The 12,612-nt window shown below is 39.4% G+C and overlaps 2 protein-coding genes across 2 annotated transcripts; one reads left to right on the forward strand and one right to left on the reverse strand.

The window, feature by feature from the left end:
• Positions 1-1,621: 1,621 nt before the first annotated feature.
• LOC128231011 (uncharacterized) lies at positions 1,622-4,011 on the reverse strand. Its single transcript, XM_052943435.1, has 5 exons — positions 3,998-4,011; positions 3,524-3,590; positions 2,922-3,043; positions 2,313-2,525; positions 1,622-2,075 (listed from the first exon to the last, which is right to left on the reverse strand). The coding sequence occupies exons 1-5, from the start codon at positions 4,009-4,011 to the stop codon at positions 1,673-1,675; spliced, it is 819 nt and encodes a 272-aa protein (XP_052799395.1). The 3' UTR covers positions 1,622-1,672.
• Positions 3,999-8,235, forward strand: LOC128230058 (PDZ and LIM domain protein 1-like). The gene is made up of 3 exons (XM_052942054.1): positions 3,999-4,385; positions 6,273-6,421; positions 7,177-8,235. The coding sequence occupies exons 1-3, from the start codon at positions 4,278-4,280 to the stop codon at positions 7,253-7,255; spliced, it is 336 nt and encodes a 111-aa protein (XP_052798014.1). The 5' UTR covers positions 3,999-4,277; the 3' UTR covers positions 7,256-8,235.
• Positions 8,236-12,612: the final 4,377 nt, after the last annotated feature.

A 12,612-nucleotide genomic window follows, 5' to 3' on the forward strand; every position in this document is an offset into this window, starting at 1 on the left:
ATTGGTCATGCTGTACCACTTGATGATATATGGACCACTTAAAAGTGGGTCACATGGGGTCAAAAACTAGGTCAGTTGGTCAAATCTTAAAAAAAATATTTGGAACATACTAGAGGCATTTTACATAGTCAAATATTCATAAAACAGAATGTTTTCCTTGATGAAATCTTGGACTTAATTTAAGCTGGTTCACATATGAGCAAAAATTAGGTCACAAGGTCAAATCTTTGGCCGGAATGGAAATGATCGGTCGGATTATGTTCAAACTTGGTCATGATGTACCCCTTGATGAAATATGGACCGCTTGTGGGGCACATGGGGTCAAAAATTAGGTCACTTTGATAGATCTTAGAAAAATCTTTGAAACACATTAGAGACAATATGTATGGTCTAATATTCATGAAACTTAATCAGAATGTTGTCCTTGATGAACTCTTGGACATGTTTTAAACTGGGTCACATGTGATAAGAAATTAGGTCACTAGGTCAAATCTTTCAAAAATCTTGTCCGATACTATTTTATGGTGGTGATTGGTCGGATTTTGTTCAAAAAATGGTCAGAATGTTCTCTTGGGTTAAATTTCGACTGCATTTTAAAAGTGGGTCATATGGGTCAAAAATTAGGTCACTATGTCATATCCTACAGAAATCTTGGGAACACTCTAGAGGCAATACATCTGCTCTAATTTCCATGAAACTTAATCAGAATGCCTCGATGAAATCTTGGAATAGTTTGAAACTAGTAGGTCAAATCTTAAAGAAGAACTTGTGGACACTCAAGAGGCTATATTTTTTGCAATATATCTGGACCAATCTTCATGAAACTTGATCAGAATGTTTGCCTTGATGAAATCTTAGAATAGTTTGGAACTGGGTAACATGGAGTAATAAACTAGGTTTCTTGGTCAATTCTAATTGTTACATTATTTACACTATTTTTTTATTTTTTTATTTTATTTTAAACAGCTGCATATATATAAATATATATATTTCATCAACAATTGATTTCCACTCCTTGACTTAGCCCAATCTGACGGGGGATATCAATTCAACGAATTTGCTTGTTTATAAATACAATCAATTTGTAGGTAAATTTGATTATAGGCCGTCTCCGTCAAAAACGGTCTATCACTAGTTCTAGTCAATATAATCTTGGATACCCTTCTTCTAACCAATCTTCATGAAATTAGGTAGAAACTCATGCATGTACGAGTTCACGGTTGGTCACATATGGATTGTGGTAAAAAAGTAAGTCAGAGACAAAAAAAGCAACCCTTTAAGAGGCCACAATTTATACCAAGACATAAAACTTTATTAGAAAGTAAGATGAGATTTAGGTCAAATTTTATCTAAATTCTAGTTGAAACTTATACATGTATAATTATATTCTAAAAGTTTGACAACACTAGCATTGTATTGATGCTTGCTACCATGTACATGTCAAGTTCTGGGGAGGAGCATATATAGTATACTTGTGCAATATTCTGTTCCAGATGAAACCAGTATTGTAGTTAATGCTTTGTTCTAAACAATGCCATTATTCAAAGGAAAGACAGCTCATTCATTTTTATGATGGATACGAACAGCTTGAACTCAATGTCGAATAAAAAAATGACAAACGTGTAAGACTTGTGAAATTGATATGTTTTGTTGTAGGTGCATGGATAATGTATCACGTGGTCATTCCATTAGGCTCTACCCGTGTCTTCTGTGATTTCTTACCGAAGAACCATTTTTTACGTTTTACTTCTTTACTTTTACCATCCACAATGTCTTCAACAGATCCGAAATGGTTATCAAGCTTAGCATTTTCTTTAGGTTGTTTTCGTTTCGTTTTCTTCTTTTCATCATTTTCGCCCTTCTGTGTCGCGACCCGATCACCGTCCCGCCCGTGCCCCACGGTAGCTTGAGAGTCCTGTTCCAGATAGTACTCTGGGTAGGGGAGGCAGACGGCGTCGAACTGCGCCCGGATGTAGCGGTACGGGTCCGCAAAGATGTAGTCCACCCGCTCCACCCAGCGCGCCCACGTCTCTTCTAGATTGCCATTGAAACACGTCGTCGTCATCTCGTAGTACCTATAAAAACAATAAGCCTGTTTTTAATAGGACAAATACGGACAGTTGTTGAAGTAATAATCATGACTGCATGCAAATGTATATTTATGGCACTTTTGCATTTATCGTTCATTCACATACTATAACAGGAAAACAGTTATTTTCTTATCATTAACACAAATGGGCATGCCTTTTCCCAAAGCAACATTGTAATTTTATTGACTGACCCATTCATTATTCGGGTAATTATTCACTAACCTGATCCTGTTATAGAAGTTGACGGTAAGCTGATATTTCACGCGCGAATACGAGATGCGGAGGAAACATATTGGCCAGACCGCGGACAGCTCCAGACCGTCCGTGAACGGGTCCACTTCTGTGTCGTAGTACACTTCCGGGTCTGTCTTGTAATTTCGGATGTGGCGGCTGGCCAACAGCAGGAAGACCGGCGTCATGCCCAGAATTAGCTGTCTGGAACACAGGAATATTACAATATACAGAAATAAATACTCTGATGATTGTTTACGTTAAAGTATTCAAAATATCATCTGCTTCTACAATCATTTTCATCGCTTCGTGCGTGTTCTCAATCCGTAGTAAACTGAAGAAAGTTTCACGGCTTGAATCTCTTCAGACAATCAAAGAGTGTACAGTCGAACCCCGTTGGCTCGAACTCGGTCGGCTTGAATTCTTCGTTTGCTCCAACTGTAAAGGTCCGACTTCTTTATACTGAAAGGTAAGAATTCCCGCTTGGCTCTAATTTTCCGGGGCTCTAGGTATTTTCCCCGGTCCCTGGGAGTTCGAGCCAACGGTGTTCGACTGTATAAAAATGTTGAAATTACCGTCAATTGAACGAACTCGTGTTACCTGATTGGCACGTGCATATCATCTTCCTCGACAAACTCTCCCTCTGCGATGACGACGTCCTCCAGCTCTTCATACTCGCCGCCCCGTAGCAACGTCTGCAGCGTCCGTCCCGCCACTTTCTGCTAATAACACGCAGTCATGGACGCGCAGCTAAAATTGTTTGTGGATCCTGTGTGACTGTTCACCGACACCGTGGCAACAGACGTCATATGATAACGTCAAACGAAATTCGACGTCACGTCAAATTTTACGTTCATGACATCTGATTAAAAGCCCGGTGTAAGATGTTAAAAAATGTGTGGAGAAAGGAAGATGCTGTCATCGATAAAGCGTCATTTTACTTTTTGTCTAGTATGGTAATTACTTTTATATAGCAAAACATATTAACTATGTAAACGACTGTCGAAAGCAATGTACTTCGGTAGTTAAACAAGAACCTATTAGCATTATAGGAAAACATGACCTTGAACAGAATTTATGTAAGGTGTTTGTAATAAAGTTGTCGAAGCCGATTTTTCAAAGCTAAGTACTTCACCGTGACATGCAGGCAAACATCCCACGTAGCAATACTGAACACTAATCGAGAGATGTTAGAATATTACATTCGTAGTTTTGGCTGGTGCCAGGAACTTCAGGTAACTATTCGCAATTTCTCCTAGTTCCAAAGCTCTAGAAAATAGCATTGTCATTATTAAAGATATATCAGTTTCGATATCAAATGGACGGTGGAAGAGTACATAAAAAAGTGAACAAATATTCTCGCTTTTGGTGGTTTCGAGGTGGGATAACAAACTAAAAAAACCCTTAAAAAACCCATTCATATCAGATGATTTCCACATGATTTTCATATATATATATATATATATATATAAACACCTTCACCTTTTTGTGTCTTAAGAAATGTTTTACTTTAACCCTACTATCAGAATAAACATGGTTATTCCTGGTATGACATCATTGCTGTCTATCCCTTGTAACTGGTGGTGCCAGACTACTCACACGACGTCAGGAATGTTGGCAGTGGCAAACGGCAATGGGAAACTTACCTGGAAAACGTATATACTCAGATCATTTACCTGACGAGCCGCATTGTTTTCTTGGCGAAAACATAGGCTCGAGATCGCGGTGCTGTGGAATTACCTTGCCCATCAGTGGAACCGCGCTCGGCATTGATACGGCGATAACGCTAGAGATAATCTTCCGTGCTAGAGTTTCACGAAATTTGGAAATATAACACCTGCTGATCGTTGATAAATACTGAAAAACGTTTTCAAAACAAAATACATGCTAACAGTAGGTGGTTAAAGTGGTTGGAACTTTCCGTTTGAACTCCCGGGCTAATTCCTATACGGGACAATGGCGACAGAGCAGACAGTGAACATTCAGCGACAGTCCGTTAACCAACCCTGGGGCATGAAAATTTGCGGGGGTCGGGATTTCCGCATGCAGCTTCAGGTGAAAAAGGTACGCCTCTATTTTCTTGATTTACCATACTTACTTTACTTTTAATTCGAATACTTTTGTGAACTAGTTTGATAATGTCGTGTATAGTCGTTTGCTTCCGAATAAGAAGAATGGTAATGACAAGTATTGTCAAATGTTTCGAACCTTACTTACACATTCGAATACATAATCAATTTTCCATCCATCTTTTAACTGTAACCATACATCTGACGGTATACGTTCTGTGATCATACATTCCTGTGCAGCAGATCTAGTAGGGAGTAGTCGCTGCTAATTAATCATCTATGTGCTAACAGACAACAGACAATAGTTATATAGGTATTCACATCTTGGCAAAACACTGGCAACCGTTGTCAGCTAGAACGCGTTTCGGATTTCATAGTCATGACAATGAACCGGACACTTACATCTAGGGGCACGATAGGCAACAGGAAGAGACACTGCACAGATGGGTAGGAGCTTTGGGTACTTACTAATACTAATGCACCAGTTAATTGTTACCAAGGCCCTCAGGTCCGGGGGTATACCGGGGATAGCCGGGAAGTTGGGCCGTGTTTTAACCTTCCAGGTGGCTCCGCAGTGTCGATTGAATGCGGTGGTTTTGTCTTTGCGCCAAAAAATGGGGAAGGGCCTAACCTATGGCCCCTGGGGTGCGGGGGCATAAGGCAGAGACTGTACCAGCAGTTCGGGGATTTAACCCGGACTTGGCTGGACCGAAAGTCAAAGTCGCCACTATTCCTCGGACCTGGGGGGGGGGGGGGGGGGCGTAGTTACAATTGACTGGTGCATAATGTAATCAGAAACTTCTGACCGTTCAAACACTAACGGCGAGGGGTACTATGTGAATTGATAATATTGATATATGTTCAATACCCTATTCATTATCAGGACGGGTCTTTTTCGTACAGAAAATGGTTCATTTTGAAAAAAAAGGACTTGCAATAACATAATTTGCCAGGTATGGTTTCGTTTTATTAATATAATAGATATGATCTAATTGTGTGGATGGATAGTTGGAGAAAGAAGCCATTGTTTGTAGAAAAAAATGCATGCACGTTCTTGTTCCTATCTGAGTCTGCCATTTTACCAGCCGCCATCAGCACATAGAATCTCAGTGTAGATTATAACAGGTCCTGGTTTCAACGTACTCTTCGATCTTTTTTGGAGCATTTCTTATTTAATACGTTGTCGACAAAATGAAGACGAAATTTAACCATTGAAAACCTCAATGAAACATTGATACAGAGATAAGTTTTAAAAAGTAGCTATGAACGCCTGTTTATCAGGAACAACTTTTCGAAACAATTAAAACAGGACTCATTTTCGCTGATGACGTCATATACGAGTACATTTAGCAACACAAAGCATTCCAACATTTATAGTTCTTCATCGGTTTGAAGTGCTATCGCTTTTATGATTTAATTTAATTTTGATTTTGGCAAGCGAGTTTATAAATGAGTATTAATTGCGTAATACCAGAAGAAACGATGCAAAAATGCGATTTTTAAGAAAAAAAAACTGGATAATTACGTCAGCGCTGTATATACAATGTCATGATACTGTCAGAAAGCTCCACAAACACGTACCGCGCTTCTAATTATATTTAAATTTTGGTTTTACCTATTTATTAAAAAATGTAACTGTGATAATAGTTCAACTATCAAATAATCCATTTTTGGACGTAAAAATGATCATATCAAACATGTACTTATTATATGTGTACGCAGAACTTCGATTGTATGCATTTTAGGGCTGTTATCATTGTTTCATGGATATGATAGCGGGGTTTCTTTGGTTTGCAGCCGCGTTATGTAGTTGGGTTTTGCTGTTCGTGATGCAATATGAGAAACGTTCTAATTCCAAGCCCTTCGCTGAATGTGTTTCCAGGTTGAACCGAACACGCCGGCGGCGGGGAACGTGCACAACGGGGATGCTATCATCGCTATCGGGGGGACGAGCGCCGACAAGCTGAGCCACATGCAGGCCCACCAACTCATCAAGAGCGCCGGAAATCACCTTCAACTCACAGTTTTGCCGTAAGCAAATACTTTGCTATTGACAAGTATAATATATCCTGATTATTAGTGAATAATCTTACTGTAACACGTCTCACAACAATAATGACGGTAACGCCATCTTCTAGACGCTCTAGTATGTCGTTCAGGTAAGATGAATGAAGGTCGGATGGTTTGGTTGCAGTTGAATTTTTCACAAGTCAGTCGTTTCGGAAAGATTAATGGAAGGTCCGGGATGGTTTGGTCGTAATTTACATTTTCACAAGCAAGTTGTTTAGGATCGTAATTCACAATTTCACAAGCAAGTTGTTTAAAATGACGCATGGTTAAGTCGTCACGTTTACATTTTCATATATAAGCATTTCGATCAGGAAGGATTCGTGGAAGGATGCATGGTTGGGTTGTAGTTGACATTTTCATGTAAGCAAGTCGCTAAGGTTAAATTTATAGAAGGACATGAAATGCAAATTGTTATGGTCAGATTGAGAAAATGGCGGTTTGTTTGACCATAGTTAACATGTTGACGTGCAAGTTGTTTAGGTCAGATTAATAAAGGACGGATGGTTTAGTTACACCCTGGTAATTGACGTTTTCACAAGCAAATTGTTTGGGATGGATTGATGGAAAGACGGACGGACGAATAATTTCATCATCATTTTTGGGGAGTACTGACGGATCCCTTGGTGATCATTTAACATAGATCATCGCAGCATGTCTATTTATTTTTCCGGTGACAAACAGAATATGAACTTATAACACATGCATTATATTTTCAGAGGCCATTTTGAAGAAATTAAGGGGCTTAAGCCTAAGGGCCCGGTGAAATTTTCCCCATGGAGGAACAAGCAGCAATAAACCAGACAAATGCTCATGATACTGAGCCAAACTTCCAGTCATTATACTAAGTTGAAACTTACACACATGGTGTCACGGTTTGCATCCACATAGAACATTCCAGATGTGGAGGTGCATCTTCATCAGTGACAGTTGAGGATCATTGAATCACTTTGTACGGGCACATATTGTTTTCACACACTCAACGATTGACTGTTGTATTATACCTGTGTTGCTTTGGTGCTTAATCAATTTTGTAATTAGTATTTAAAAATATGAAAATATGTTTTATATATATATTCCTTGCTCATTGCGTGTTGATTTTATATGTATATCTATAAAGTGATGTTCGTGAGAATAATAGTTTATCTTTAAGCAGATTATATCCTTGTCATAATCCGTCCGACCGATATCATAAATAATAGTTATTATAGATTCAGTGTATTTTGAATGTTGTAAATGTATTTTGAATGTGGAATATATTTGTTATGATACTCATACAGTGATATCAGCTCTGTGCCATCGTGTGCTACATGCTTCGACTGGCAATTTGTCTTTTGAAATATTGTTCCTGTGCTAAATAACCCACAAAGTCAGTTAGTATTAATTAGCTAAAATGCGTTTAAATTAATAAAACAACATTCGGGTCTTTTATGGACCCATGATAACAGCCTAGCCAAATATCTGGCAATTATCTGACTTTTCTTATCAATTATAACTACGGGATAAAATACATATATTGTACAACAGTTATTTTAATTGCTGTGTCATAGGTGTTAATCTAAAATCGCCCGTGCTGCTACCATACCCCAACTTCGGCCTGTGATATGTGCCGAAACGTAAGTTTCATCCATGGTTTGCTGTGGGCTTTGAATTGTACATTACGTAGCATTTTCAAATAAAATATATACTAGTTTATATAATAAGTAAATACAATTAAGGGTTGTTTAAGTGTGCACAATATGTTTTTAAAAAGAGCAATAAAACAAGAAGTACTGCAACATTGTTTTATTCATGTTGATATTATAAAAATTTCTAGTTTCTGAACAGTTTATGTATACATTAAAACAATAAATAAACAAGAGGCCCATGAGGGCCTATGCTCTACTGGCATGGCTCTTGTGGTCATTTTCAATCCAGAGCATGTATGTATGGGTTAAAGGGAACAAACATATAGTTCACTTTTGTGTTTGGGTTGGATAAAAACAATGTACGTTCAACATCTGAGGACAGAAAGTGTTGTAAGCAGCTTTGTTGCATGAACTATTTTATCATGTGCCAAGTAAAGGTCATCTGAGGAAAAAAATATTTGCTTTCAAAACTGTACTCATGGTCAAAATTCATTTTTGTAGCTTTAAAAGTAAAAAGGTTGGTCAAAAGGTCAAAGTCAAGGACATCCGAGGACACCATTGATGCTCGTTTGCAAAGCTGTACACATGGTCAAAATTTCATTGCTGTTGCTTTAAAAACAAAAATGTAGGTCAAAAGGGTCGGGGCCAGCTTTTGCCCAAGGGGCATAATTTCAACTGTTTTGGTAGACGCTCATCACATGATACCCCACAACAAATATCAAAGGTATGAGCCTTGTGGTTTGAAACAAGGAGATTTTGAAAATATTTCTTAATAAGTCTCTTTGAAACTTTTGACCCCCGGGGCAGTGCCAGTTTTGACCCCAGGGGTATAATTTGAACAACCATGTTAGCGGACCACTAAATTAAGCCTTATTAAAAATAGCAAGGGTCTGCATAGCTGTTTCAGACAAAAAGATTTTCAAACATATCCCAATTTAAGTATACCAAACCTGTGAATCCGGGGCGTGGCCAGTTATGACCACAGAGGCATAATTTGAACAAACATTCACAAGCAATTGGGACTTTACATGTAAACTTGGCTAAAAATAGACTTCGCTCATGTAGACTTGGCTAAAAATAGATTTAGCTTAAATAGCATTTTTATATACTTTCAAGGCCATTATCTAGGCATGCATGGGCGTATCTGGCTGGTTTTTAAAAGGAACCGAGCTCTAATGGATATCTAAATAATGTACAAGTTTCATCGAGATACAATCAAAACTGAAGACTGTATCGTGTTCACAAGCAATTGTTGACAGACGCACGGACGCACATACTACGTACACATTACCATCGCATAAGTTCTTCAGGCCTTTGGCTAGTAGAGCTAAAAACTAGATTTAAGACACTCGAGTATGATATGTATATATATTTATGCTATAGCACTTATTCGTTATTAAATACCGACTTAAATTAATATTTATAATATTTGCCCATATTTAGTAGTATCTAAATCGTCAGCTTCACCAGTGTTGCGCTATAATCTGTAGTTTTCTTTGCAGTATTTTCTTTGTTTGTAGTTTTTGCTTCCTCTACTATCTGACCGGAAATCCTCATTCCAGCGATGGTTTTTGTGTTTCCCTTGAGTGTATCCATAATCTCTGTTTCTGCTGAGGTATTTTCTGTCAGTTGAGCATGATCGCCATGTATAGTAACCACGTGACCTTGACCAACTGCGTCGGGACCGCGACCGCCGTCTTCGTCCCGTTTCCGACGGTGATCTGCAGGCTGGTGACCGCGACCGGCCCCTATAAGTTGATGGTTGTGAAGAAAACATCCACCGATACTTTACATCGACATTATGAGTCCGTCTGAAGGCATCTGATCCAGGACTTCGACGCCTTTGACGTCCCTGGGATCGTTTTCTCAGAATGTCTGCTGTCTGTCTGGTCACATTGCTTCGTCTATGACCTTGATCCGAATGATGCGCGTCCTCACTATAATGGGACGTTCTTTCTGAACTGACGGTGCTTGACGATATTGACTCGCTCGCTCTGTCGAAATCACAAAGCACTTGCCTGTTTGCATACCGGTCCACCCGGTCTGAACAACCGTTGGCTGTGCGAGGTGAGAGACTGTCATAGACAAATGTCGTCCTCTGTACTTCCCCCAGTAGGCTCCCCGCCTTGTCGGCGATGACACAGACCTCTTGGCTCTGATATGAACATGTTTCGAGACAGCTGGATTGGACATCAATTGTGTTTGCCATTTTAGATGCAGCCTCACTGCTATAGCCAACAGCGTCTCTTAGATTGCGGAAACGTGTTGGCAACTCGGAGGATTCAGGTATTTCCTCTTGAATGCAGTTGTAGTTGTAATCCGGACAGAGCTTCACAGGCCCTTGTCTGTTGTAAGTCTCAACCGGACAGTCCCTGTAGTCGTACACTACTCCCGTCGTAGACGTCGACTGGTACACCACAGGGGCAGGCGGGGATAGCTTTTCGGCGTCATTCTCTCCACTTGATTCATTCAGTATATCCTGACACTGGTGAAATGGTGACTCATTGTTATCGCCGGGCGATGCATAACCAAAAGGCGACTCTTCGTCCATTTTAGTAAGAGGAGACACTGTTTGGTGCCGGTAATTTAGCTGATCGTTGGCATAATGCGACAATGTATGAGGTGATCCCTTTATGGCTTCTTTATGCGCCGGCGACAGTTGACGGTTTAACAGCTGTTGGATGGATGGAGATGCCACAGAACCCGGCGTTTGATAGCCCCAATCGAGACACGCGCTAGCGGGAGTCGTCTCTATGGGTGTGTTCGGGCCACGGTCATGCGATGAGGACGGACGACCGGAACACAAACCAGTATTGGCTAAAGGAAAAGTGTTTAATGTATCATGTATAGATGCACTCAGTGACATGCCTCGGCCATGAGTCGAACCATTATTCCTAACTGACTGTGCACTGAACACAGCTTGTATCAACATATTTTGAAGATCAGAAACATCGCGAGATGCCGAAGGAGAAGCCTGACCATGCAGACCAAAAACATTTCGTGAAGCTTCTGTAAGAGTGTCACTTGCGATACCTGTTGACAAACTGTGCTCGACAGAATGCTCTGTTGGTTGAGCCGGAAAAAGGAAACTGTAACGGTCGATAAGGTCTGAAATATCCACATCTTTGATACCTTTAAGCCTTTCTTCCAGTTTTTCTAACAAACAAGTATCACTGGATGAAGAAGTGTCAAAATAGCTATCACAGGATGATGGCTTTGTCGTTGACCAATCGTCTTCCTTAATTGTTGGACTTTTCCAGAGTTCCTTTGCTAAGGCAGATGTTATTTCTATGTTATTGTTACAATCAAAGGACTTCATGAAACTTTTGATCGAACTTTGGTATAACGGAAAATTGTGGACATCGTACTTTTCCCTCAAATATGGGCAAAGAAAATCAATGTGGTGTGTCTGTATAGCATATTTTCCATCAGCCAAATTGGTGCACTTTTCATTTCCGCCGTCTTTTAATGGTAAATTTTGATCGAGTTCATCGGCATTTTTTATTTGAGTTCCAAAATTTCCTTTCATACCAAATAACGCATGCACGGGACAGTCTAATTCAGTGCATCCGTGGATGGCAGCCCATGAGGCCTGTGATTCCATGAGGACCTGCTCCGAATTTCGTGCGGCTGGTGAGGGTGTACGGGCTTCGATAGCGGTTCGCATCCCGGGAAATAAGATATGGTAGGTAGATAGAGTATGGTGATACACGGGGAAGTCCTCGATTCACATCTGGGACATGTCCGGGGAAAGTAAATCCACCGGTTGTATTTCTCCTAAAAATACCAAGGAATATCTAAGAATATATGTATACAAACAAATGACAAGTTAATTTAATAAAAAAAATGTAGTTATTTAGTAGAATATAATAGTTATCAATACAAAAACATTTCTCGCTGCTGGATACAATCTATCTTGAATAATACGATCCTGCGGTTGACAATGACAAAAAGCTTAAGCCGGTCTTACTCCACTATTGTCTGTACATAGTAAGTCTGCACCACTATTGAGGGTTGTTCAGGTTTCCATACCTATAATATTGCTAAATTAGATGTTCAGTTATCAGTACCAACAAAACGGTTAGCTGAAGTTAATAAGCGACCAAACAAAGTAAGCAATGTTTGTTTATGTCGCCATTTTGAAAGAGATGACGTCATCGTTGACGTAACGGTCAAGTACCATATTTACACATGTACTTTTCCAATATCATAAGAATCATTTTCAGTATAGGGTTCCTTTTACCTTCGAATTTAGCTCTGACTATTTGCTATTTATAAGTATGAATCGAGAGAAGAATGTCTGATAATATTGCAAGAGAATTTAAAACTTCTATTGTAACCTTTGAGTTTGTCAAGTAATTCTTTATTTAATTAATAGCAGATATCGTTATCTTTGTGTATGTTCACATTTTACAAAAAACAACTACACAATAGGATAAAAATATGAACATCCAAGTACATTAAAATTTGAAATATTGATGAATCATAACAATAGAGAACCCGTTTTGAAACGCGCCATATTTTGCG

This window comes from Mya arenaria, chromosome 4 (genome assembly GCF_026914265.1).
Source record: "Mya arenaria isolate MELC-2E11 chromosome 4, ASM2691426v1".
Lineage (NCBI taxonomy): Eukaryota > Metazoa > Mollusca > Bivalvia > Myida > Myidae > Mya > Mya arenaria.